The sequence below is a fragment of the Leucopleurus acutus genome, assembly GCF_964270905.1.
Source record: "Leucopleurus acutus genome assembly, chromosome: 11".
NCBI classification, from domain to species: domain Eukaryota; kingdom Metazoa; phylum Chordata; class Mammalia; order Artiodactyla; family Delphinidae; genus Leucopleurus; species Leucopleurus acutus.
Genome location: NC_139152.1, coordinates 40,566,223 through 40,591,828, shown reverse-complemented (window position 1 = coordinate 40,591,828; position 25,606 = coordinate 40,566,223). Strand labels below are relative to the sequence as shown.

At 47.3% G+C, this 25,606-nt stretch overlaps 2 protein-coding genes across 5 annotated transcripts in view; both read right to left on the bottom strand.

The window, feature by feature from the left end:
• Positions 1-21,231, bottom strand: part of SPATS2 (spermatogenesis associated serine rich 2) — a 151,121-nt gene extending 129,890 nt beyond the window's left edge. The window contains exons 1-2 of one of the 4 annotated variants that reach the window (XM_082850567.1): positions 21,145-21,231; positions 20,322-20,401 (exon numbers count right to left, since the gene is read on the bottom strand). The gene's annotated coding sequence lies outside the window, so the exon portion shown is untranslated. Of the gene's footprint in view, positions 1-3,695; positions 3,869-17,831; positions 17,903-17,973; positions 18,086-20,321; positions 20,402-21,144 lie in introns of those variants that run through there. The other 3 variants (XM_082850565.1, XM_082850566.1, XM_082850568.1) reach the window with 3 other exon arrangements.
• On the bottom strand, positions 17,970-20,283 carry DNAJC22 (DnaJ heat shock protein family (Hsp40) member C22; the record flags this gene model as incomplete). The annotated part of the gene is given in 7 exon segments (XM_082850574.1): positions 17,970-18,076; positions 18,079-18,142; positions 19,435-19,491; positions 19,495-19,545; positions 19,549-19,954; positions 19,956-20,164; positions 20,167-20,283. Coding segments are annotated over 7 exon segments (1,011 nt in total).
• Positions 21,232-25,606: the final 4,375 nt, after the last annotated feature.

Below are 25,606 nucleotides of genomic sequence, written 5' to 3'. Positions count from 1 at the left end.
CTTGACACATAAATATAATTAGACAGAAGCTAAGAGAGAGCCATGAACACTGGATAAATCATTTCCTTTTGAATCATTTCCAGTGCAAGTGTCCGGCAAACTGTGCAGAAAGTCAGCAGAGGAAACAGCAGCTCTCGAACATAAGGTCAAGTACTACCTTCAGGTGAACACACTACAACCACCGTTTAAAAGTCACCAAACTTCCACAAAAAATTAAACATAGGATTACCATATGAACAGATATCAAACATATATTTGTATACCAATGTTCACAGCAGCATTATTCACAATAGCCAAAGGTGGAAACAACCTGTGTCCATTTACAGATAAATGGATAAATAAAATGTGGTATATGCTTACAATGGAATATTACTCAGTCCTAAAAAGGAATTAAATTCTGACACAGGCTAAAACACTGATGAACCTTGAAGACACTGTGCTAAGTGAAATAAGCCAGAGACAAATGGACAAATACTATATGATTCCACTTATGTAAGGTGCCTAGAATTATAGTATTCCTAGAGATGGAAAGTGGAATAGTGGTTGCCAGGGGCTGGGGGAAAAGAGGAATGGGGAGTTATTGTTTAACAGCAGTTTCAGTTTGGGAATATAAAAATGTTCTGGAGTTGGACGGTGGTGATGGTTACACAGCAATATGAATGTACTCAATGCCACTGAAGTGTAGACTTAAAAAATGGTTTAAATGGCAAATTTTATGTTATGTGTATTTTACCACAACTTTTTTTTAAGTAACCAAGCAAGAATGATGGTCAAACCTTTGTGGCAAAAACATATCAAGAAAAGTGGTAAGAGTCTGCAACAAGCATGCTTCACTGTCATCCTCCAGAGCCTAGATGACTTGCCTGAATGTCCAGACCTCAGAATAGGAGGGATGGACATGCCATTTTCATGTTGTTACAGATATATATATCAATATCATATATTGGTATATATGAATGAGAAGATATATTAGAAGGTGAATTATATTCTGTAGGAGGTTGTTTGCTAAATAATGAATGGGCTCCCCTTCCCAACAATTAAATCAGAAAAATATAAGCTTTACCTTCCAGGCTCCAATGTAAGCAGCAAGACTGAAATAATCAGTTTAACTTCTAACAAAGAAGCACAGTGGATCCTAAAGAGTGACGTTAAGTTCCCAGTTTTAATATGGTGGCTCTACAGTGGAAAGTGCAAGCAGCAATACAATAATAATAATAATAAAAATACAAACTTCTTTCACCACCATTATGAAGTTACTTAACCTTTCTAAGCCTCATCTGAAATACGAGAAAAATGCTTACAACTACCTTATAAGGATTGTTTGAAGATCTAATAAAGTAATATATATAAAACACAGTGAGTTCAGTCCCTAGAATACCTAAATGCTCAACAACAACAAAATTCCCTCCCCTCCTGCAATTCACTAGTATCTGTAGCTTTTGCTGCTCCTGGATCAGCCTCCACAGGCTATGCTGATGTTGTGGCCATTAAGCTCTGGCTCCTCCCTCAGGCCCCAGCTGTTTCTCTCGGTTCTAGTTGTTTTACTCCTGGTTTCTAAGAGGATCCCGTCTATATTTAGACATAATGCCAGTACCAACTGTGGACTCAACAGGTGCTTGGAGGGCACTTGAGCACTCAGCAGTTTTCGACTGTTTTCCAGAGTTAATTGGTTTTGGCTCCACAACTGGCTGTCTTGACTTCTACAAGGAAGAGTGCCACGTATGCACAGTACTTCAGCAGTACACCAGACTGAACAGAAAATTAAGTGTGCTCACAGGACAAACCCTTAGCAAGAAGATGTTTTTGCCTATTATCTGGGCCCCCAAAGATTTGTTGAATCACAGGGGCAATAAACCTTCCATGAACTCTACAGATGTAGCCCATCAACCCAATCTTTGCCTAAATCACTGTATCAAACCCAGGTTTCAACCAATTCATGCTGCTTGTACTTCAACCAAGATCAGGAGGAGAAAGCAGGCAGAACAACAGGAAAGATTTAAAGAAGGCATCAAACAGCTGGGTCTGAATTCAGCTTTATTTACTCCTAGTTTTGTGACCTTAGTAAGTTATTTAATCTCTTAATTTATAAAATAGGAAATGATAGTGAGGATTAAATTAAATGAGATAATACACACAAAACAATCTTAGCACCTTGCCTAGCCTACCGTAAGAGGTCAATAAAGAGCCTCATTATCACTAATGAGGAAACTGCACTCACTTCTTGCTTTGTTCAGTTTTTATAACAGAAGAAAAGTGACATTTAGATCATTATTTTTGGACTTTTATAAAACAGTATAATGCCACTATCCAAGACCTAGCTGAGAAATGTAAACCGAAAACTTCGCAGAAATCTTAGATGAGTCAGCAAAACGTTAATTCTCCCCCAAATAAAAAGCTTAATGTGTACTATTTATGAACACATAATGGTAACTACAATTTCAAAATCAGCAATCTTGTACCTAGTACCATTCAAAATTTGGTCTGGAAATCCAAGTATCAAGGAAATGCAAAGATCATAACCCCAAATATACTTTCCCACAATATTTTCAAATCACCTTAATTCAAACTGGAAGGTACAAGGCAGCCTGATAATTTGAAATCAGCATCAAGAATTTCTTGAGGCAGAACCCAAACTCTCCCCCACAAGCATAAAACCAGTAGCAGATGGTACATGCTCATTTCTCAGTGAGAAACTGTAATTCTAACAAAGTACAGATAACTTAGATTTTATCAAGTCTGCTCATCACCTTTTAGTCTAAATGAAAACAAACTCTTGGTTCTCCTCCAAACACTCTAACTTCTGCATTATCAATGACCAAACACCCTAAACTCTGCAATATCAATGACCAAACTCAAAGCAAGATGCCTATTTTTAGTGATCTGTCCTCTCCTGCTTCATTAACCGCAGGTAAATTACATAGAGAGGGAAAATAAATATTACAAGCATGCTTTATCAATGAAATGAACTATAAATGATAACCAATTATTAAAAGAACGGCTTGTACTCGTTGGCAGAGGGACATGCCAAAGAAAGATCCACCTTCTAAAAGAACCCAGTCATCCTGGATGAATTAGGAGAAAAATGCCACTCCAGTCCACCTAACTTATACTCTCTAACTGGATTTATCCTTCTGCTTTAATTCAAGCCCAAACCACATATATTTTATGTCTCTGCCCCACTTTGCTTTATTTTCCGTTCCGTTTCCCGCTCCCCCATTCCAAGAATGCCCCCCTATCTCTTATTTTTAAATCCTACTTTGCCCCCAAATCCTAAATACGTCGGACACCCACGCAGATGACCTTACGCATCCCCGTTGAATTCCCAGTTCATCGTACTTCTCATACCAAATGATCCATTCTTTCATTCCTTTCGATCTCTCGTTGGTTCTTAAAATCCAGTACCCCACACACGCTCACATCAGAGTCCCCCCTCACTCCATTGTTTCCCTGGCCTATGCCTCCGGAAACCCCCCAACTCGGACCCGTGTGCTTCGGCCCGCCCCACTGACCACAGAAACCTTTCACCATCTGGGCACTCCAGGTTCCAAAGGGTTCACGTCCCCCTCCTCTCGGTACCCCAACCCCCACCAACTGCCCCCTCCCCCTGTGCCTTCCCTCAAGCCCGCTCTCTGCACCTCTGTGCCCCGCTTCATCCCCCACCAACTCCTCCACCCAGCACCCTCACCCTCACCTACCCCAGGCCCCAGCAGTCGCCGTGTCCCCCAGTTCCGGCTCTGCGTCCGGGACGCTCCCGGGTCTGAGAAGAGGAAAGGAGCTCCTCCGCCGCCTCCTCCTCCTCTTCTAGAGCCGCCGCCGTAGCCGCCGCGCTCCTCCCCCAGCTCTCCCGGAGCCGGACGCCGCCCCGCCCCAACCGCCCCTTTCCTCTCTTCCCTCCTCAGCCTGGCGGCGGGCTGGGAATCGCAGCCACGGCTCAGGCCCGGAGGGCCAGCCGATCCACACCGACCTCGCCGGAGCTCGAGCTCTTCGCCCCGCCCTGCAGCCCACTCGGGCGCGTGCGCGCCAGCCAGCCAGCGCACAGGGCGCGTGCTCGCGCCGGCGCGACCCCGGCGCGCCGAGCTCGAGGCCATTGCAGCCACCGGGCGCGCGAGCGAGGCCTGGGCGCGAGGCGGCCCGCGAGCCGGGGATCTGCGCGCGGAGAGGTGCGGGGTCGGAGGCCACCTCCAGTCCGTCGGGTTGCCGCTCCTATCGTGACCGGGTCCCCTGCACCTCGCACCGCCCGCCAGATCGCGCGCCCGAGTTCAGGGAACGCAGGCGTCGCCGGGGATTGGGAAGAACGACAAAGGGAAGGGGCTGGAAGAGTGGGTCGGGAACCAACTAGATGGAAGTGGGGACGGGTGGGACACGAGCTCGCGCCCGCGTGCAGAATGGCCAGTGCCCAGAAGGAGCTGGGCGGCGTGGGGTGGGGAGACAGCGCGCGCTAGGAGTGGAGGGCCCGAGCTGGAACTGCCGGAAAGAGCCGAAACTCCCCCGGAGGTTGCCGAAGGCAGACGCCTGGAGGGGAACCTTGCTGAGGGGCTTTTCTCACTAGGTCCCGGTCGGGATTCTGGTCTCCCAGGCTGCTGTCCATTTCGGCACTACGACTCCGCCCCGACGACTTAACACCATTTTCCACTTTGCCTCCTTCCCGACCCAAGTTTTACTCCAAAAGTCCATTTCAGAGCCACCAGCTGCGGAAAACGCCCGGACGTCCGGACTTCGCGACCGCTTAGCCTCCTGGGAATCCATAGAGGCAGATGCGGAGTGGTGGCGGGAGGATGCGCCTCCCAGGCCCGGCACAAGATAAATTCGGGAGTAACTTGAGGGTTCTCAGCCTAGTCCGCCAGGCACACTGCCCAAGTCCATTTCTGCGTCGGTTTTCTGGCATACTAAGTTGTCTGCATCCCCCTACGCGGCTGTGGTCACATTGCCCGAATCTTTCTGTTAAATACTCTTCTGTCTTCGTGGTTAGATTCCCAAGCACCCCGGGCGGGGCCAGAACCATCTCTAATATTTGCGCGCCTTTCCAGCCAGTGTCCTCCATGTATGAAGCACTCACCCCACTGCCAACTGGTCAGCGATCTGTTGGGAGTGGCTAGAGGCTGGGCATTTAGACAATCAGCAGTGAAAAGGTTAATCAGAATCTGTCCCCATGTTCTTATCTTTTGAAGCCAAAGCATAAGGGGCTCTGGACAGGCACCAACAAGAAGCCAGAGAGCATATATGAGTGTGTACAGACACCACAGTCACAATGTAGTTTTGGTTTCCACAGGTTTGTTGTTGGAGTTGCAGTACTAGTACATCTCTACGAAGTCATCTGGTCCTTTGGTTTTTAACCTCGCATGGAGTGGAAGGGTCAAAAATCCTCTGGAGCCCACTGGCCCCTGGTTAATAATGCCTAACCTAATACAACCATATATCATTTACAGATCTAAAGAAACAGAAGACTAGGTCATCCAACTAGTTAGGGCACTACACCATGTGTTGCTTACTATTGAATCTTCTTTCAAAGATTCAAATAGAAGCAAACCATCCAAATACCTGCTCTCTCTTCATTTACTAAATTGACCACCCAGTGAGTGGGAGGCATTGTTCTAGGTGTGGGTCACTTACAAAGAATAAAAGTAGATCATTGGGCTTCCCTGGTGGTACAGTGGTTCAGAATCTGCCTGCCAAGGTAGGGAACACGGGTTCGAGCCCTGGTCCGGGAAGATCCCACATGCTGTGGAGCAACTAAGCCCGTGTGCCACAACTACTGAAGCCCTTGTGCCTAGAGCCCGTGCTCCCCAACAAGAGAAGCCACCACAGTGAGAAGCCTGCACACCGCAACGAAGAGTAGCCCCCGCAACTAGAGAAAGCCCATGTGCAGCAACGAAGACCCAATACAGCCAAAAATAAATAAATAAAATTAAGAAAAAACACAAAACTAGATCATTATCCTCAAGGAGAGTATCCAGTTGTAATGGAGGATAAAAGCTAGTAAATAATTAACTATAACATGTGATAAGTGCTGAAAGAGAAAAGTGCAAGGTAGTATAGGAACATACAGTGTAGGAATGGGATAATATTACCCTGGTTAATAGAAAACGTCATACTAAAGAATGGGGCCTGAACCAATAGGATCCAAGATCTTATTCCATAACTGGTTTCACCTACCAAAAGTCACTTGGGAAACGCCTTCATTAGAGGGTCTGATGCTGCTTGCCAAGCCAATAGTTTCTTCTTTGGGAGGAAAATTAAATTCCCACTTTTGGAAACCTTACAGTCTATTAGGAAAGACATAACGCCTTTCCTAAGAGAGTCCCTGATCTAATGGGAGAGAATTTTTGTATGTGGATATGCCACTCAAAGAGAAGGGAGGTGGATAAAGGAACATGCCTAGGTCAGATCTATAAGAGCTGTCAAAACATCACTGGAAATCGAATGAGATGGAATCATATCTCCTCTAAGAGAGAGTTGTGAGTGTTGTTGAGAGGAACAGTTTGCTAAGTCCCTGGGCTGACAGTAAGGGTAGACTCTTCACAAGGATTTTACTCAAGAAATAGTGGCCCTCCAAGAAGGGTGGGTCACACAGAGCATATGTTTTGTTGAATGGAATTTGCAAGAGGGGTACTGCAATCATGGTCCACCTTCGCCCTTTCTCCACGCAGCACTCAACCTCTCTAAAAGGACATTGAGCAAATGTTTCAAAAATGCCTTTTTGACCTGAGCTATAAAGATTATTTTTATCATTGTTCTTTATACTACATACACATTTTCCATTTTATATGCTATACTTCACAATAAAACAAAGTAAGCATTTAAAATAGTGGCAAATTGGGGGCTTCCCTGGTGGCGCAGTGGTTGAGAGTCCGCCTGCCGATGCAGGGGACGCGGGTTCGTGCCCTGGTCCGGGAGGATCCCACATGCCGCGGAGCGGCTGGGTCCGTGGGCCATGGCCACTGGGCCTGCGCGTCCGGAGCCTGTGCTCCGCAACGGGAGAGGCCGCGGCAGTGAGAGGCCCGCGTACTGCAAAAAAAAAAAAAAAAAAATAGTGGCAAATTGTTTTAAAGCTGCCTATAAATTATATTGGAGGAAAAGAAATGCTGTAATAAACTCAACATATAATACTGTGACCTACTCTGAAGAAAACACAAAAACAACCAAATTTTTGAAATGATTAGAGTAACTGCTATGGATTACAACAGAAGACTATTTAGAAATAACATCCATGTGTCTTAGTTTGGCTTAAGGGCATTGATTTATCCCAGGTTACCTAATGACTGAGGCAAAATTACAACTAAAGGTAAGTCATGACACAGTCATCACCTTGGCAGATATATTCTGCAGAAATTAACATGACCTAATTTAAAATATTTTCAAATAGATTCTGGAGATCAGAACTTTTATCATGTTTTTCTTTGAGTTGATATTTTGTATCTTGAGTGATGGATTGTCAGATTCCATGTTTTTATTAGGGGAAAAAAAAGAGGCTGAAGTTAAAGCCTCTGTTGACTAAAGGTGAAGCTGCAAACCACAACAAGCATGAAGACCAGCTGAGAATATCTCATAAGGGTGTACTTTTCCCTTTGCTTGGACTACCTCTGATACCTAAGAATATTGATGTTGGCAGTCCACACTGTGTGTCTTAGAAATTTAGTTTCATGGGATGCTGAATAGATGTTATCTGAAAAAACTATTCCAGGTCCAAGTAAGTTTGGGAAATACTGGGTAAAATAAAAATAAATTGGTTTACTTCCCAGAGCATTTAACATGATAATGTGCATTGTTAATATTGAAGGGAGGGACTTCCCTGGTGGCGCAGTGGTTAAGAATCTGCCTGCCAATTCAGTGGACACAGGTTCGATCCCTGGTCCGGGAAGATCCCACATGCCACAGAGCACCTAAGCCTGTGTGCCACAGCTACTGAGCCTGCGCTCTAGAGCCCAGAGCCACAACTACTGAGCCCACGTGCCGCAACTACTGAAGCCTGCGGGCCTAGGGCCCGTGCTCTGCAACAATAGAAGCCACTGCAATGAGAAGCCCACACACCGCAACAAAGAGTAGCCCCTGCTCGCTGCAACTAGAGAAAGCCCGCGTGCAGCAACGAAGACCCAACGCAGCAAAAAATAATAATAATTAATTAATTTTAAATTAATTTTAAAAAATATTGAAGGGAATGTAGTATATAGTGTGCAGCTTTCCCCCAAGGAAACTTTTTGTGCAGGATTAATGTTTCTTTGAACAGCCACTTTATAAAGTTCTATTAAAGGGGTTTGATGGGGCTTCCCTGGGGCTTCCCTGGTGGCGCAGTGGTTGAGAGTCCGCCTGCCGATGCAGGGGACACAGGTTCGTGACCCGGTCTGGGAAGATCCCACATGCCGCGGAGCAGCTGGGCCCGTGAGCCATGGCCGCTGAGCCTGTGCGTCCAGAGCCTGTGCTCCACAGCGGGAGAGGCCACAGCAGTGAGAGGCCCGCGTACCGCAAAAAAAAGAGGGGTTTGATTAGGTTTTAATTTCCCATTTTATAGATAACAAAACTGAGGTTCAAAGACATGGGTAACATACCCAAATTCGGTTGTGCATCAGATGTTTAGAGCTGCAAAAGGCCTTAAATTGTCAAAGGTTGAATTGTTAAATCATGAAATTAGTGGCAATGTCAGAACCAAAACTCAGATTTGAAACACTCAGTTCAGTGAAAGTGCCTTGCAGGTTCATTAAAAACTTGAAATTGAATTTGTTTCTATGTGTGAGATTTATAACTAATACTGCTTTACTGAAAGTTCATGCATGGAATTTCAGCATGCTCTTTCACTTATACAGTCTGTCACCACTTTTTAAAGTGATAATGCCACCCTCTGTAAAATGTTTTATGGTTTAGAAAGTGCCCTCAACACATCTCATTTGAATGTCTCAACAACCCTGTGATGCAAGCATCATTGTCCTCATTTAACAAATGAGGAAACCGAGGCTCTAAATTGTTAAATAGCAGGGGGTTTTTGTTTGGTTGGTTTTTGGAGGAAAGGTTTATTGCAAGGCCAAGCAAAGAAACGGGTGGCTCATGCTCAAAAAACCTGGACTCCCTTGAGTAGCAATTTACCATATTTAGTAAATGCCCTGTTATTTGCATTGAGAGAAGACAGTCCTGCTGTCAAGGGCCTTTGGTATAGTCAAGGAGACAAGACTTAAAAACGTGAGATAGAGAATGATTATATGGCAACATGTAAGAAAATGCTTGATAGAATGGTACAAACTGGACAAGACTGCTGAAGGAATTCAAGGAGGAAAGATTACTGGGGATGGACTTAATCAGCAAAGGCATCACTTAGGGATAAACCTTAAGCTGGATCATAAAAGAAGTGTAAAGATTTGGATTAGCAGAGGGGAAAAAGGATTATAGAAAAGAAGAGTGACATCAGCAAAGACATAAACATGAGAACAAAAAACACACTGCTGGAAAAGAATTAGAGTTTGAAGGGAGATGGGTCTGAAATGATCAGTCTCTTGGCTGTACAAGAAAAATCACCTGCTAAGAGGCAGAGTTCCCAGTCACTTAATATAAAATGAGTAAGTGCTTTCCAACCCAAATTACACAGAAAAGCAGTAAACTTACACTCTCTGTTGTGGACCCCAGGAATGAAAACAAGAAAGTAGCAACAGAAGCCAAGTCCAAACTGGTGGTTATGGGTAGGAAGGAGAGGTGGGGGAGTAACATGAGCCTCACTGGCCCTCAGATCTGTGATTGGGAAATATATGAATAGGAGACATCTATATTTCCTCTATACCCTCCCCATTCCTTTCCTGATACTAAATCATTTGAAAGGTGCCTGACCTCCTGATGGTAAGGAAAATGCCCCTTTAAGTGATGCTTGGAAGCCAGGCTCTCATGCTAATTTAGTCACTGCGCAGCAGAGAATGTTCCCCACAACCTTTCTTAGCCCAGAAATGGACCTAAGGTCTGGCCAGAATGGGTTAAAATCATTCCCTTCCAACTTTCCCACACAGGGCACTTCTCTGTTCTATTGAAACTTATCACTGAGGTTTAAATCTAGAAAATCCAAGGTCTTGCTGAAAGTTATAATAGTTTGCAAGTAAGCAGATGGATGAGAGGTGGAGAGAAAGAAGAGAATTGGGAAGAAAAGGAAAAGGAAAATGAAGAAAGCAACAAACTATTGAAATGAAACCTCAGGACTTCCCTGGTGGTCCAGTGGTAAAGAATCCACCTTCCAATGCAGGGGACGCGGGTTCGATCACTGGTCAGGGAACTAAGATCGCACACACCCCGGGGCAACTAAGCTCTCGTGCCTCAACGAGAGAGCCTGCGTGCCGCAAACTACAGAGCCCACGTGACCTGAAGCCTGCGTGCCAGAACTAGAGAGAGAAAATCCACATGCCACAACTAGAGAAAAGCCTGAGCACCACAACGAAGAGACCACGTGCCACAAGGAAAAATCCTGCATGCCTCAAGGAAGATCCCACGTGCTGCAACTAAGATCTGATGCAGCCAAAAAAGTAAGGAAAATAAATAAATATCAACAAAAAAAATTGACCTTGACTAAAGTCATTAAAAAAAAAAAAAGGGGACCTCCCTGGTGGTCCAGTGGTTAAGAATCTGCCTACCAATGCAGGGGACGCAGATTCTATCCCTGGTCTGGGAACTAAGATCCCACACGCCGTGGGGCAACTAAGCCTGTAACGCTCTAGAGCCTGCGTGCCACAACTAGAGAGAAGCCTGTGCGCAGCAACGAAGATCCCACGTGCTGCACCTAAGACCGACACAGCCAAAGAAGGAAAGAAATGAAATCGCATTTAGCTGGAACCCTATGTAAATATTCTGTGTTTGTTGTTCAAAACCCATCTTAGGGCTTCCCTGGTGGCGCAGTGGTTTAGAGTCCGCCTGCCGATGCAGGGGACACGGGTTCGTGCCCCAGTCCGGGAAGATCCCACATGCCGCGGAGCAGCTGGGCCTGTGAGCCATGGCCGCTGAGCCTGCACGTCCAGGGCCTGTGCTCCGCAACGGGAGAGGCCACAACAGTGAGAGGCCCGCGTACCGCAAAAAAAAAAAAAAAAAAAAAAACCATCTTAGCAAAACAAACAAACAAAACCAGTTAGTTGAACAAGTTTCAATCCCTTGGAATGACTAAGAGAAAAAGATGGCAAGAAACATGAAGAGAAACCAAAAAGCAGCTTCTCAGGGTGTGAACTGGCATGAAATTTGTGTTCAAGCAAAGCTCTAACATGAGATTTCACCAGAGTTTCTGGGGAGATCAAATGACATCTAGAAAACATACTTCATTTGGAGTTTGACCTGAATAACACCCAAAGACAACTTCACAGTTTCTCTCACCTTCCCAACAAAAGGAAGGGACTGAACTCTGGTAATGAACCAACTAAGGAGGTACCACTACCAGATTCTAAAAAAAGTGGACATATTTTACCCTTGTGACAGCCTTCAGGCGCCACCTGCAGTTCTCAGCTAAGACTGCAGTAAACCTAGACCTCCTGCTAGCTTGTTAGGACCACCCACTGCTAAAGAAAAAAGAAAACAAAGAAAGAAAGAAATTCCATCCAGGGAGTCCTCAAAAGCCTCCTAGGTCCTAGAGTAGGTGCAAACGCAGCTTGAAGACACAGAGCCTAGGAAAAGACCTAAGGGCCTTAGTTGGCTATAAGCTCCATGAGCAAACCACCCCCTCAAAAAACAAGCTAAGAAATTCTTAGACTGCTTGATTTAAAGGATGATATATTGTCCAGACCTTGAGAACTTAATAGCTCCACAGTACCCTGTTCTGTCTGAACACATCTGAGAATTGCATTTAGTTCTGGGCACCACAATTTAAGAGCAATATTGACAACAGTCATAAAAATGTTCATACCCTTTGACCCAGTAATCCCACGCATGGGAATTTATTCTGAAATAATTCAAGAGACTAGATGAATTAGAAGCATGAAAATATCGATGCAGCATTCTTTATAACCACAAATATATATATGTGGGTGTGTGTGTATATTTGTGTGTATATATAGCTTAAATGTCTCCCAAGAAGGTAATAGTATACAGCATTTCAGTATAATTATGTTATTTGAAAAAAATTAAAAATATTTAATAATAATGCATACTACAACATGGATGAATCCTGAAAATATTATGCTAAGTGAAAGAAGCCAGACAGAAAAGCAGACATTTATGATTCCATTTATATAAAATGTCTAGAATAGACAAATCTATAGAGACAGAAAGTAGATTAATAGTTGCCAGGGGATGGGGGCAAGGACAGAATGGAGAATGATTGTCCCTATGTATGGGGTTTCTTTTTGGGGTGGTAAAAATATTCTGCAGTTAAGGTTGATGGTTGTACAACCTCATGAATATACTAAAAACCACTTAACTTTTTACTTTCAAAGGGTAAATTTTACGTTATGTGAATTATATCTCAGTAAAATATATATATATGTATATATAGATGAAGTCTTCCTAGTAATATATATAAATGCTTATGATGCTTATGATTCAGGGAGGAGAAAAAACTATAAAATTATATTCCTGATATGATATGTACATTTATGGATAAGGACTAAAAGACATCATGAATAAATGAAAACTGAAAGTTTGATACAGGTGAATTTTTGATAGGGGGTGGCCATTATATTGTTCTTTGAGCAATTAAATATTTTATTTTCTTCCCAAGACAGTGCCCACAAGAGGGCAGAGAGATGAAAAACCACACCATTTCTCACAAGCTTCAGCTGAACAGTTAGAAACCCAGAATCCAGTGTGGAAAGCAATCTTAAAGGTCATCTAAGTCCAATTTCCTCACCTTACAAGGAAAAAACTGAGGCCCAGAGTGGTAAAGTGGCTCATCCGAAGTCAGTAGGCTGTTCACGCAAGAGGCAGAAGCAAACCCCCCCGCCTTGTCACTTCTCCACCCATCCTCTTTCTACCAAATTACAGTGCTTCCTTAAACAAGGCAATGTTTAATCTAGAAAAGGAAAGCTTTAGAAGGATATGAGGTGAAGGGCAGGTTCTTATCAAGAATGGGTTTTTTGTTGGTTTTTGTTCTTTGCATCAAGAAGTGGCAGATCTAGGGAATTCCCTGGCGGTCCAGTGGTTAGGACTCGGCACTTTCACTGCCATGGGCCCTGGTTCGATCCCTTGTCGGGGAACTAAGATTCAGTAAGCGGCGTGACGCAGCCAAAATAATAATAATAATAATAAGAGAGAGAGAGAGAGATGGCAGATCTAGAAAGAAATTTCAGGGAAGCAAATTTCAGTCTAATAAAAGAACAACAGTTAAGGATGTCCAAAAGGTGGGACAGGTAGGGGATTTCCAATTAAATCAAAAGCCAGAATTGGTCATCTCTGAGGCAGGCTATTCTCAAGATCCTGCTATGGATAGGTACTTGGGGTAGAGGCCTTCTCAGTTCCCTTCCAACTCTTTAAAGGGTCTATACACTTTTTATTCGTGGGAGTGGGAGAGTACAGCATCATTGGATTTCATTACATCAACCCAGGTGGAGAATAAGGAAGACCTCTCACTTGCTAATATCTTAGTTCGTTTTTTAAAAATAATTATATTATAGTGAATTTCTGCTTTCAGCTGATTTTCACTATGTCAGGTCCTTTAGGAAGCACATTCCCAGAAAAGTCTTAGTGATTATAATATTCTAGGGCTGGTAGCAAAGCAGAATTTCCTTCCAGAAGTTCTAAATTCATATGATTTGTGCCATTTCTTTGTTTCCAAAAAATGGCTGGGCTACACCACTGGCTATTAGATACATGAACATCTAGATGTCCTCTGGGGGTGGGTAGGTAGCCTAATCCTGGGAAGCACTCAATTTCAGTACCTGCTCACAGGCCAGGACAAGAGGGAAGATGAAATCCAAAGATGGTTTAATCAAACAGTCTTTCCTACTAAGAGGTAAACATTCTTTAACCTCTTTCTCACTTCTTACGTAGTAACCCAGCCCACACCCACAAACTCTCTCCTATGGAAAGCTTCATACCAATCCACACTGAAGTGACCAATGGGGGTAAGAGTTGGGCAGCAGACCCATGCTGCAGCGTTTCATAAACTATAAATACCCCTGCTTTTCGGCATAGAAGGACTGAGACTCCAGATGTCAGGGAACAGCCTCCCTAATTGAAATGAATCTGTCAAAGGATGACAAGAATTCTGCAAGGAGAATCTGCAGGTAAAAAGGGCCATCTTACAAGCAGTTCCCCATCTCCTTCCCATTAAATTCATCTTACCCTCAGAGTTGTTGCATTCTGAGGCCTTCTGCTATAATCACTGGCCCAGAGGAGCTCCGTCCCATTTTAAAATGATAGTCCGAGAATGACCAAACCCAAACCACTTCCCTGATTCCCCATAAACAGCTAAGAAAGACTGGAAATTTCTTTTTTTTTTTTTTTGCTGCACCGTGAGGCATTTGGGATCTTAGCTCCCCGACCAGGATCGAACCGTGCCCCCTGCAGTGGAAGCGCAGAGTCCTAACCACTGGACCACCATGGAAGTCCTGGAATTTTCTTAATTATAAAACAAGAGAGTCTAGAGAAGGGGAGGGGAACACTTGTAACCCTACCATCACAATACAATCCATCATTCCTATTTATTTCTTTCTAACCATTATTTGCAAGCATTCATACACAGATTTACAGGAAGCCAAGAGGACCTTTTTTTAATACAAAATACACTAATACACTCTAGGAAAATTCATCCTTACAGGTAGAACCTTCATTCTATACCAGTAACTCACTAGACACTCAAGCACTATTTCCTTACATAGGCTGAAAAGAGTTTGAAAGGGAACTACTAGTTATATTTGCTTACTCTACATGTGCTAGCTTCTATATTACAGCAACTCTTTAAAAGTACGTACTATCATCTCAATTTTAGAGGAAACTAAGGCTCTAAGAGGCTAAAGAAACCCAAGACCACAGAGCTAAAAAATCATGGAACCAGATTCAAATCCTAATCCTAATCCTCCTGACTCTAAAACCCAAGCGTAAAGTCAAAAGACCATCCATAAACTGGGGGAAAATATCTCCAACACATACGATGAAGGGCTAAGGTTCCTAACGAGCAAGGATACCAAGAAAATAGATTTCACAGAGACAAACAGGAACACAATTAAAAAAAAAAAAGGTAGATGAAATTATCAGGCAATTCACTGAAGAGGAAATGCAAGGGCCCAATAAACATTTGGAAAGATGCTGAACTTTACTTGGAGTCAGGGAAAGGCAAACTGAAGTCATCAGATACTATTTCTCACCCATCATGTTGGCAAAAAATTAAAAGAAAGATAACAGTCCATACCGGTTACAAAGAAAGGGCCACTTGTACTGCTGGTGGAAGTGTAGCTTGTTAACAGTCTTTTCCAAAAGTAACCTGATACAGTATCAATCAAAATTTAAAGCATACATTCTGTTTGACCCTGCATTATCACTTATTGGAATCTAGCCTTAGAAAAACAAAAAGCACCAATACACATATTTAAAGATATTTACTGTAGCATTGCTCGTGTTGGAAAAATAGGAACTGCTCATCAATAGTTTCTGTTTGAATAAATTAAAATATATTTTTATAACAAAAACTCATAAGAAAATTTGAGAACAGTAAAATAATTTTCCAAATCAAGTAAAACCTCAATCACTCTTTTGTTTCTTTTTCCTTATAGACTGTTTTTAATATATTTACATTTTGCAGATGAAGTACTACATAACATGTTAATAAATTACTAATTAATAGCCTATGAAAATGCCACATGATAATTTGACAAATTATGTTCTTCAAAGGAAATGTATATCAATTTCTGACTTTAAAAAGGTGTGACATTGTAAATTAACTATACTTCAATTTAAAACTACTGACAAAAAAACAAAAATAACTTGATATGATGAAACATTTGGGTAAATTAATAGTAAAAAAAAAAGTGTGAAAGTTAATTTGTTTTTTTTGTTTTTTTTTTTTGGCTGCACCGGGATTGCGGCATGCAGGATCCAGCTCCCGGACCAGGGATCAAACCAGGGCCCCCTCCATCGGGAGCGTGGAGTCTTAATCACTGGACCTCCAGGGAAGTCCCTAATTTGGTCTTAAAATCATGGTATATAAATTCATTGGCAAATTTTTTTTTATATATGGATGCAAAAAAAAAACACATCTACAAATTTCATTCCTCTCAATTGATCTGACCATTTTTTTTTAATCAGTAGGGAAAACTAGCCAAAATAATTTTACTTTTTAAGAATACATATACCGGGGCTTCCCTGGTGGTGCAGTGGTTCAGAATCTGCCTGCCAAGGTAGGGGACACGGGTTCAAGCCCTGGTCCGGGAAGATCCCACATGCCGTGGAGCAACTAAGCCCATGCGCTACAGCTACTGAGCCTGCGCTCTAGAACCTGTGAGCCACAACTACTGAGCTGCATGCCACAACTACTGAAGCCCGCGCGCCTAGAGTGCGTGCTCCCGAACAAGAGAAGCCACCGCAATGAGAAGCCTGCGCACCACAACAAAGAGTAGCCCCCACTCGCCACAACTAGAGAAAGCCCACGCACAGCAACGAAGACCCAACGCAGCCAATAAATAAACAAATAAAATAAATTTAAAAAAGAATACATATACCACTCAGAGTTAACTTCCAGAAAAAAGAAAAGGACTGAGTATTGTACACACAAATAAAGAAAAGCAAGAAAGCTGGAGTAAGTGTACATAATTTTTTTTTTTTTTTTTTTTTTTTTGCGGTACGCGGGCCTCTCACTGTTGTGGCCCCTCCTGTTGCGGAGCACAGGCTCCGGACGCGCAGGCTCAGCGGCCATAGCTCAGGGGCCTAGCCCCTCCGCGGCATGTGGGATCTTTCCGGACCGGGGCACGAACCCGTGTCCCCTGCATCGGCAGGCGGACTCTCAACCACTGCGCCACCAGGGAAGCCCAAGTGTACATAATTTTAACATCGCGTTCCTGGTCTCCAGTCTTCCTCTGCAAACTGAGGCATCCTGGGCTGTTCCTTCCACACTTGGGAATTAAATAAGGCCCCCTTGAGATTCTCAAGTTGTTGGTTCCCTAGGGTTTCCCCAAAGTCCCCATAAAGCCATATGAGATATAAAATCATGAATTTTCCCATGAGTCCCCATAAAACAGTGTCATCTGTTCCTTCTGCAATTTTCTAATGCATTCTATTTACACCTCTTAGGACACAGTTCAGAACACTGAATGGGGCAGACTTTGATATCTGTGTACCTGTGTTATTATCCCCCAATGGACTGTAAACAACGAGGGAGCAAGGTGTGTAGCTCAGAATCAAATCCCAAGTTTCAGGAAGACCTGACAATTCAGCCAGTCGAACCACCTGTATAAAGTTTGAGGGCTCTCCACAATACACCAAGCAGAAGAGTCTGTGATAGGGGGATTACACCCTACCCCCCTACCCCATAGCAGCTTGTTCCTTCTTGGGAAAAGTATAGCTCCTAGAAAGTTCTACTATAAATGGAATTAAAATATTTTTCTGAAACTTTGAAACTTAACCCCAGTCTTACCCCTTGGTAGCCCACAGAATAGATCAAATCCCTCTTGTCACAGGACACCTTGTGAAATATTAGAACCCTTGTATTTTTCTTCAATCACCTAACTCAGTGCTTTGCACATTAAAAAAAAAAATTGTTAAGTAAACTTCCTCCATCATCCATCAATGTACCGGGGGTGAAATAATGTGGTATAGACTCTAAAAGATATTTTATTGGTTTTATAATATGTCTATCATTGCATTATCTCATTTTAAGAAAAAATAATCAGGAATATGATAGCCAAGAATTCAGAAATTCAAAACATAAATACATTCTTCTACCACAAAAGCTTTCTCACCCCTTTAAGGTTTTCTCATCTCCACTGCAAGTGACAGCTTCTTCAACACTGTTGGGATGCCTCATGTGGGCAAAGCTGGGCTGGGACAAGCTGCTCAGCTGTGCCAGGAAGAGTCCATCCTCAAAGGGAAGTTTCTTCTCACCTGCAGGATCCCCTTGGCTTCCTGGGCTGACTCAGGACTTCATACGCAGCCTGGATCTCCAGAAAGTGCCTCTGAGCTTCCTCCACCTGGTGCCAATTGTGGCCTTCGCGAGCTCCAGGTATCTGCAATGTATTTCTTCATTTGTTGCCCCCTCTGAGAGACCCAAAACCTTAGGGAGACACAAGCTAACAAATTAGAACCTCATAAGTTGTCAGGGCTCCTGAGCCTCTCCTTGTTCCCTTCCTAAATCAGGCTGGAATTGGCTTCCACTTGCTGTTGGGAAAGGCACAGAACCTCAGATTAGAATTCCAGCCTTTTGAAACATGGACAACCTCTGGATCTCATGGCAAGAACCAGGATTCGCTTTTGATCACAGATGCTCATTTTCCAACCTGGAACTTGGCATCCCTGACAAGATCTCCTCCTTGCAAGAGAAATAAGCATATATGTCCACCAAAGACATGTACAAGAATGTTTATAACAGCTTTATTCAGAATAGTCCCAAACTGGAAACCACCCAAACGTTCACTGACAAAAGTGGATAGATAAACTGTGGTATATTCATACAATGGGATACTATACAACAATGAAAACAAACAGTTTATAATCCCATGCAACAGTATGAATAAATCTCACAAACATAATGTTGAATGAGAGAACTCAGACACAAAAGAGTACGCACTGAGTGATTCCATTTATATGAAGCCCAAGAATAGGCAAAACTAATCTATGGTAATAGAAGTCAGAATAGAGGTTTTTTCCCAGGAAAGGAGGATAGATTGGGAAGGGGTATGAGCGAACCTTCTTAGTGCTAGAAATATTCCATACCTTCATTGGAGTGGTGGTTACATAGGTATCTATATAAAATTATCGTACTCTATATATGTTATACCTCAATAAAAAGTAAATAATATACATGTATCTTTCCCCACTCCCTGTTAGAGCCTCTGAACTTTCACCCATTGCACACAGAAGCCCAAAGAAGCCAGGACACCCTTCCGGGGGCTGACCCAGCAGACATGAAAACAGTACTTCCACATTACGGGTACCTGCTCCAATAAGGCTTAGCCTAGGGCTTCCCTGGTGGCACAGTGGTTAAGAATCCGCCTGCCAATGCAGGGGACACGGGTTCGAGCACTGGTCTGGGAAGATCCCACATGCCGCGGAGCAACTAAGCCCGGGCGCCACAACTACTGAGCCTGCGCTCTAGAGCCCATGAGCCACAACTACTGAGCCTACAAGCCTAGAGCCCATGCTCCGCAGCAAGAGAAGCCACTGCAATGAGGAGCCCGCGCACCGCAACGAAGCGTAGCCCCCGCTCACCGCAACTAAAGAAAGCCCGCGCACAGCAACGAAGACCCAAGGCAGCCAAAAGTAAATAAATAAATTTATATTTTCAAAAAAGGCTTAGCCTCACTTCCGGAGCCATTCCAGACAGGAACGAGAGGGAAGAAAACTCACCTGGTAAGCCAACTGACACTTCTGACCCTGAAAACTGTGAACAAACTCACAGAGCTTTTACCACGCTTGGAAGTAGCCGCTGCTGAAGCCATGATCTCCCACCAGCAGCTTCTAGACCCAGTAAGGCAGAAGGAGGACAGACTCCATCAGGTGCCCACGGAGGGGGAAGAAGCTGAACCAACTGAAGAAGGAGCCAAGGGTCTCTGCCACACAGCTAAGGGCGGCAGCCGTGTTGCAGAGGGCACTGTATGCTAGCGGGCATGTGAAAGCAAGGTAAGCCAGGCCCAGGCAGTAGAGCCTCACACTGAGCATCTCTGACCCAACTGAAGCTTTGTAGAGGCGATGCTTCTGGGCTGTGATGCCAGCAGCCAAGCTGGTGGGCAGGATGGCTATGGGGTGGCCATAGAAAATAGGGGAAGTACGAAACGCTGCTCCTAGAGCGTTCTTAAAGTCTGAGGTCTGGTTACCAACAGCAGCCATCAGCAAAACCCCTAAGCCAGCTGCCAGTGGGAGGCCCACAATAGAAGCTGCCCATGAAGGAGAGGCTAATGAGAGCCACAAGGCCAAAATAAATGCCCACTATCATCTGGGCAGCAAAGTGAATGGGACTCAAAGGGTGTGTCCCCCCTCCTGAACTCTGCCTCTGCCGCTGGGGTCTGTTGGCCTGAGCAGCAAAGCTCGGGAGCTTCCAGAATTCCCAGAGCCAGCCTAGGCCATCCCTCCCCCCCCCCCGCCCCCCAGGGGCATCCAGAGCTGTGCGTGGCTGTCCCACCCAAGGTACAGGTGATGGAGCCCAGCAAGGCCCCCTACAGCCCAGAGGGCATAGGTCCTCAGGAGCCCCTTGGCCATCCTCTAGGAGAAGCGTCTCAGAACAAGTCCAGTGGTACCTGCCATTGCTCAGAATGCCAAAATCTGGGATCATCTGTGAGAATCATGGCAGTCACGGGTCCAGAGTTATCCTTAGACCCTAAGACATGGAAAAAAGCAGTCATAAGATTATATCCAGGTCCCCACAGAGTAACCATCTCTCCTTCCAATATTAGTCAAGTCCAGATCTTCCTGAGTGTCCCTGAAATTGTGGTTCTCCCATACCCTTAGGTCTAGCACCTCATCTCTGTGTTTTACAACCACAGTGACTCCAAATTTAGGGGAGAAGAATGTTTGAAATGCTTTCAGTTGAGTAACTGAGAACTCAGCACAGGGACAATAAAAAGCAGAAGCTTAAATTTCAGACCTTCCCTCAGACCACTGACCTCCTGGTCAGTGGGGTGCGGGGGGCGAGGTGGAATGAATCGGAGTGAATACAATGTCCCCGAAAGTTCCTACACATTTTAAAAGTCCCCTGCCACACAGCCCGCTCCACCCGGCCCCAGCTCCGACTGTGGTTGCCCTCAGACACTTGGCGGAGATTTTAGCCCCTCTCCAGCCTCCCATCTCTCCGGACCAGGACATCATCCCACAAGTCAACCTTGAAAGCAGTCCTGAGTCCCCTCCAGCTCTGAAAAACTACATTTTGACTTAGACCCTGGCACCCCGCAATTCAACCACCTCCTTCCAGGGCAAACTTGTAAAGTCTCTCCACAGCGGCCCGATGAATCCCCAGGATATCAAACCAGACGTAAAGTGCCCCTGCTAGTCTCTCCCCTCTACACAGAGCGGGCCTCCTGACCACCAGCCAGCACCCGCTAGTCCCAGAGTGAGCAGCGGTACCTGGGCACCTCGGCTCCCAGACCCCATCAGATCAGTCATCTCCTTTGACCACAGAGTCAAAATGGCCCCTCTCTTTCCGCTCCCACTTCCATCCAAATGGACCTTGTCTTTCTGTGTTTGCTGTGTCACGGAAGTCGGGCCGTCCTGGCCAGGCCCCTCCCCAAGGCCCTCCCTGGCCCCTAAGGGATCACCTTTCAGGCTAGGGCTCCTCTCGCCCGCCCGCTCGGGTAAACTCGGTTTAAGGTGTTCCCGGAGTATTCCGCCTTCCCAGGCTCACCCCGACTGGCGCAGGGCCCACTCCAGGCCGAGAGCGCCTACACAGCGACACCACGACCGCCAGGTGGCGCTGCCGCTCGCGGACGGGAGGTGCCGGGCGGGTCCCCAGACTCACCTTGTCCAGATGCCCGGGCAAAGCAGCCCAGGGCGGTCCCCTATAAAAGCAAAAACAAGCCCTTGATCTCCCCTTTCCGCCCCCGCAAATGGGAGGGTGGCTCCTCCCTCGCCGCAGGCTGCAGTCCTCTCTCCCTGTTCCACTGCCGTTCAAGGCTGTCTTGGATGGCTCCACTTCCAATTCCCCTAAGGCAGACACACCAGTGGACAGGCTGCAGAGAGGGGCTCTCCCCCTGAGTTCGCCTCACTGCCCCGCCTCCAGGCCTGCCAGTCAGGGGCACTACGTCTAGATCTGAGCCTGAGACCTGAGGAGCCTCCCGTTCCCCCAGGAACCCCAAGTCAGCTGTATGTCGCTAATTTTGGCGAGAGGGAGAACCAGGAGCAAAAAGGGATGGGGGTGAGGGCCTCCCCGCGAGGAGAATAGTCTGCGTCCTCACGCCTCGATGCTGGAATAGAACTGGGATTCAAGATGCCTTCATTTTAATGTCGTGGGCTCCAACCCTGCTACGTGACCTCGGTCAAGTCTGGCCGCTTCTTTGGGCCTGTTTCCTCCTCTGTAAAGGAAAAGCGTGGATCTCCAAGGTCCCCCAGCTTTGACTTGGGGTTGCGGTGGGCCTCACCCATGTTGCCTCCCCGCAGTCGGCCGAATGCTTCTGTCCCCTCCTACGTTCCCAGCCCCTTCAGTCCTTATCCCCGCCCGGCGAGGGAACGCGGCTCCCCATGTTGCCCCCTAGGGCTCACTGAGGGGCCAGGGCTGGGAGGGGCCTCAAAGCGACACTGGAGCCGCCAGCTGGGGGGCGGGGGCGGACGGGGGCGCTGAATAATGAATGAGACTTAATTGGGCAGGCACTGCGCAGCAGCGCGCTAAGCTCGGCAAATAGCTCCAGCGTCGGCAGCCGCCGCTGGACAAACAAACTGACTCCGGGCGCGGGGAGAGGGGTGGGAGAGGCAGCGGCGGGAGGGGGAGAGAAAACGCAGGTCGCCTGGGCCCCCGGGCCGCCGCGCGCCCCTGGCTGTGAGGCAGGAGGAACCCCCGTGTGCCCGGCTGAGCTGGGCTCCCAGAAAGTGAGGACCGGGGGGGAGGCTCAGGGCTTGACATCAGGAAGCCGGGACTGGGGCGGGAGAGAAGCGGATTGTGCGGTGGGAGCCAGGGCCCCAAGGGCTACTGAGCACGAGGAGAGGATGGAGAAACAAGTGAAGGGCGGAGGAGAGAGGAAGAAGTGAGAGAGGAAAAAGCGCACCGGGGGAGGGGCTGCGGCGGGGCGGGGGCGGGAGAAAAGCCGTTACCGAGAGGAAAGGGAAGAGCGATGGAGGAACAAGCGAAGGGAGGCGAGGGGAGCCGAGAGAAAAAGAACTGGAGAAGAGTCAAGGAGAGGGATGGGAGATGACCGGAATGAGAACGAGGGGGCGGCAGGGCGAGCTGGCGGCGCCCCTACCTCCGCCTCGCCCCGCTGCGCTCCCGCCCTAGCGCTCTCTCCAGCCGCCCGCACTCACTTTGTCACAATTACGGGGCCGTCACTCGGCCCGGATTGTTTTCCCCAAATTGTTGTTCTGTAAACCGGCGAAGGATCTGACAAGCTGAAGCGGGAAGGAAGGGTCTGAGCTGCGGTGGGGACGTGGTGGTGTATTTACCCAGGGCGGACCCGGGGCGGGCAGGTGAATCCAGAGACCCACGCGGGAATTCTGGTTGCTGCCCCAGCCTCGTCGCTGACATCGCTTTTAACCTTCCTGGCCCTTCTCAGCCTCGGCTGCCTCGGTTTCCCCAAGAGAGAACTGAGAGGCTTGGAGGGCAGGAGCGGCGGAGGCGGCTGTAGGTGGGGCCCGAACTTGCCTTCTCACCCCATTCTCTTTTGTTCTCTGCTACCCCGGTCACATGGAGAGGGGGTCTATCCAGTTTGGCCTCCCCAGAGCGCCCTCGGGTGCCTGCTCATCCCCGCTGGATGGCCAGACTCTCAGCTCCGACAGGTCTGGGCCGCCCCCCGCCCCGCCCGCGCCTGCAGCCCCGGCTCCGCGCCGCTCGGTGCCCACGCCACCTTGCTGTCCCTCAATTCCGCAAACATCTGTTGCGCGCCCACTGTGAGCCAGATCCGCGCCAGCCTTCCCCCCACCTCTCCCCCGCCACCCTCCCCTTCCCGGTCGGCCTGGCCTGTCAGCTTCGTGACAGCCGCCGCTGAAGCCCAGGCCCCGCGGGAGCGGCCGGAGAGGAGCCGCCGCATGGCTGGCTCCGACACCGGCCTCCCCGGCGGCTCCAGGAGCAACGGAGGGTGGCGGCCGCTGAAGCGAGACCAGAGCCGCCCCGCAGAGTTAGAGCTGCGCTGGAGAGTGGGGAGCCCAAGGGCGGGCTTGTCTCTCGGTCTCTAAGGTCTATCGGTCTCCTCATTCCATTGCCCTGGGGTTGGGCCGGGCCGGGACCTAGCCTAGCTCCGAAAGCCTGGGAAGCTATTGGCTCCCGCGCCCCCTCCCCCAGTTCGGGTGATTTACACTCCGGCTCCGCTCAGCGGCCGCTTCCCAATCAGGAATATCGACCCCGGGCGGGGCCCCCGGGCCGCATCGATCCCTCTAAGGCTCGGGATTTAAAAATGTCAAATTTGCCTTTTCCAGGCGGGTGGAGGGGGCGGGGGCTTGGAGGAGGGCGGCTTGGGAATGGGGCGGGGGGGGGGGGGGGCGGGCGGATAGCAGGACATCGACCAGGTGCCTGTGCCCTGAATGAGAAGCTACCAGGCCCAGGCCGTGGCCGGACCCTGACATTACCTAGCCATCCTTAGGTTGCAGTCCCCTCTGGATGGGGGCAGGAAGGAAGCCCTACGGGGCCTTCCCCATCCCCATGGGCCTCGCTGTTGTGCTGGGGTATTCCCAGAGGGAGAAGCCCCAGAGGAACAAAGAGAGATCTCTAAAGTAGGGAGACACATTTGGAAGAGACTCCTGAATGCAGAGACATACAGACACAAGGAGGGGCGCAGAGACAAAGATACAGAGGCTCCAAGAGATACCCTATGTTTAAAGAAGAGCAAGGCAAAGGGAAGGCGGCTCAAAGACACACTGAACAAAACAGGGGACCAGAGACCCAGAATCGCCTCAACTCCCTGCCCTATAGACCCAGGAGATTCAGGACTGGGAAGGTCCCCCTTTGGTGTGTTTGAGAGTGGGGAAGGAGAGTGGAGACAAAGCCAGGTGGAGAAAGAGAGTTATTAGGGGAAGGAATTAGAATACAATTAGCATTATCCTCCCAAGGTGTCCACTAGGAACTGGACCTGAAATCCAAAAGGTAAGCGTCCTAGAAGCAATAGCCCAGGCCCCAAAGAGATGGGCTCTTTGAGAGGTCTAATGGTCTGCCCTTTCCTGTCCTGAGATCTACCGCTTCCTCTCTGTCCACCACCAGCCTGGGGAAGCCAGATGGGTTGTGGCTCACATCATATATTGGAGACTGTATATGTGATGGCGACTGTGTATATGTGGGTATGTATGTGGACTGTAGAAAACTCTGGTGGTAAACACTTCCTTCCCCGGGACTTAGCAACTGGGTCTCCAGACTTTGGAAAAAACCATCCACTACTTTCAGGAAGCTTGGGAAAGGGATGATGCTGGGGTGGAGGTGGTGGAAGGGAGCAGTTGTCCAAACCAGCACCCTCACGGTTAACATCTATCCCCCCTGCCCCACCCCCGGCAGCACACCTCAGCTGTCACCGTGCACATTACTGTTTCCTACAGAACTGGAGACAGAGCTGACAGCAAATGTGTGTGGGGGGCACAGTCACGCGGGGAGAGGTGGTAGCTCATCCTCAGACACACGCAGCACACACCTCCACTGACAAAATCAGGCCGACACGTCCCTAACACTGACACACACAATCACTGACCCCCACACGCGACCCACACCCATCAATCCCTGTCACAACACACCACCTCTGCGTGCGCAATTATGCACGGTTCCTCCTAGGTCAGGTACAAGCGCCTAGTCATAAAGCCTGTCTACACCCTGTCTTGACATCTTAGATCTTCAATCGCCTAACCTAAGCAGAGGGCTTAGGTCCCCGTCCTCGCTCCCCAAATTCTTCAACCATGGCCAGCTCCA